We start from the raw sequence: 2496 nt of genomic DNA, 5'->3' as shown, positions 1-2496 counted from the left end.
CCTCCCTCCCTCCCTCCCTCCCTCCCTCCCTTCCTCCCTCCCCCTTCCCCTGTGTTTCCTGTATTTTCTTCCATAGCAACCATGGCTGACATGAAAGCTCACCTGCTCTCTGGCTATTGGCCCCCTTTGACTTTTGGTTATGAAGCATGTATTTGATTATAGCTCTACTTTCCCCTGCATCTTGCTCTCTGTGCATCCACCCATCCATCCCTCATCATTTGCAGTCATGTATTCTCCTTCCCTGTATCTGTACACTCGGTCCTCCCTTCTGTTCTGTGGTTCTGTGACGTTTGTCTTTATCATTTTCTTGACATACTATGTGCATAGACCACAAATGTTTGCTCGTTACACTAACCAGCCCCAATTTTACCATTGTATCTTCAGCACCTACCACAGACATGAGCATTTAGCACAAATCTAAATATAATTTATGCAATAAAAACTATTATACAATGACATTTTTGTGGTTATTTACATTTTGTCATTGAGATTTCACATGAGGGTTTATGTATAATGTTTTGTTACCAGGAATGATAATTTCACACAGGCTTCATTCCTCAGAGTAAAGCCAGAGCGTATTAGCTGATCTTCACTCCCTTCAATTTCTTTCTCAAGATTTCTGCTGTTTCACCTTCATATACATATATATTTATATATCACATATTTATATAGTATATATATATATATTTAATTCAGAGTCTTACCACCAAAGTATAAATCTCATAAAACTAAGCCTTTTGGATCTACTGTGATTACATATAAACACTAATAAATACCAAAGGCAGTAAAACTCTTTGCTTCATGTTTGATTCTATTGTTGCTGGCTTTTAAAAAAAAATGACCCTTCCTCCTTATTTCTTAACAGTCTGAATTCTTATTTGACTTCCAAGTCTCCATCCTACATATTAAACTGTCAGCCTCTTCTCTGTACTGGGTGCAGAAATCATAATGACATAGAAAGTGTAGTATTTTTAAAGAGCACACTGTATACCAATCCTAAAATAACATGACTCTTATTAACTATTCTTATTTCTATCTGCCTTATTTCTCTCTGCCTCTTCAAGCCAGAGCCTGACATGTCATAGGCAGTGCTGTACCACTGAGCTGCACCCCCTAGATTAACATGACTATTCCTTACATGTAGTTCCTGGAAACAAATCTGCTCCTCATTAAAAACCCAGTGCAAATGAGTAGGAGTCACTTTAAATATTTACTAACATGCTATGAAATATACACGTACCCATGTTTACATGCACATGTGAACATGCCTATGCTTACATAAGCATGTGAATGCGCCTATGTTTACATAAGCATGTGAACAAAGCAGCCATCTCAGGCAGCTATTGGATATCCTAGGAAGCAGTTATGAGCTGGGGATAGCATATGCTCATTTTATTCATCTTGTCTTGTGATACTCTGATTTTGGTAATTTCGGTAGGAACAAAGAAAGGAAATATAAAATGTCCATTCTAAGAAGATCATGAAATAACAAAGAAACATGTTAAATAAAATGCTTTGGAATAATATGTTATTTCAATTATTTTATCTTTCTTGCTAGTGTACTTCAAATAGTCTTACTTGCCTTGGAATAAAGTATGGTAATTTGAAATAGTGGGTTTGGTCTTATTTTATTAGAATATTGCATGCTATCTCAATATCTATCATCTATCTATCTATCATCTATCTATCCATATATATAATTTATGTATATCATCTATCTATAATAATGTATATATTTATCAATCTATCGTCTCTTAATTCTTTATCTATTTCTATTTAGTCATCATCTAACAATCAGCTATCTATCAGCTATCTCTCTATATAGCTGCCCCAATATCTTAGCTGCCACAATTATACTAATTTCACAAAAATAATTTTATTTAAATTTTCCAGATATCACAATATTGTAAGATATTTTCCATGCATTTAGAAGAAAAGGAAACTTGGACCTGGCTTAATATTATTCACTTAAATTTTGAAGCAATTTAAAGCATTGTACCGTGGCCATAATTTGCTTTGCCCCAAGCTATTGATTAGTAGCTATGAATGGCTTTTGATGATAAAATTCTTTAAGTAAAACGTCAGGACAGAGCGTGCAGCTTCTAGAACTGACAACTAGACGGTGCTTCCCATTCAATGCAGAGATGGTGAAGTGGAGGTGCTCAGAGGGGAGCATCTTTGTTAAGAAGCTCTCTTTCCTCTTCTCTTCCAGCTGCTTGCGGAGGACTTCTTACAAAGCTCAATGGCACCATAACCACCCCCGGCTGGCCCAAAGAGTACCCTCCAAACAAAAACTGCGTGTGGCAAGTGATCGCGCCAAGCCAGTACAGAATCTCTGTGAAGTTTGAGTTTTTTGAATTGGAAGGCAATGAAGTAAGTGAGCAATGTTAAAAGTAAGTTTACCAGCTGGGCGTGGTGGCGCACGCCTTTAATCCCAGCACTCGGGAGGCAGAGGCAGGTGGATTTCTGAGTTCGAGGCCAGCTTAGTCTACAAAG

General features: G+C 37.1%; 1 protein-coding gene across 1 annotated transcript in view; it reads left to right on the top strand.

The window, feature by feature from the left end:
• The window catches only part of Tll1 (tolloid like 1), a 199261-nt gene that overhangs the window by 152017 nt on the left and 44748 nt on the right, over nt 1–2496 (top strand). The window contains exon 15 of the mRNA XM_021170021.2: nt 2213–2373. Coding sequence (XP_021025680.1) covers nt 2213–2373 — 161 coding nt within the window. The remainder of the gene's footprint in view (nt 1–2212; nt 2374–2496) is intronic.

This window comes from Mus caroli, chromosome 8, assembly GCF_900094665.2.
Source record: "Mus caroli chromosome 8, CAROLI_EIJ_v1.1, whole genome shotgun sequence".
Lineage (NCBI taxonomy): Eukaryota > Metazoa > Chordata > Mammalia > Rodentia > Muridae > Mus > Mus caroli.
Note: the sequence above shows the minus strand (reverse complement) of the source record. Positions and strands in the feature narration are given on the sequence as shown.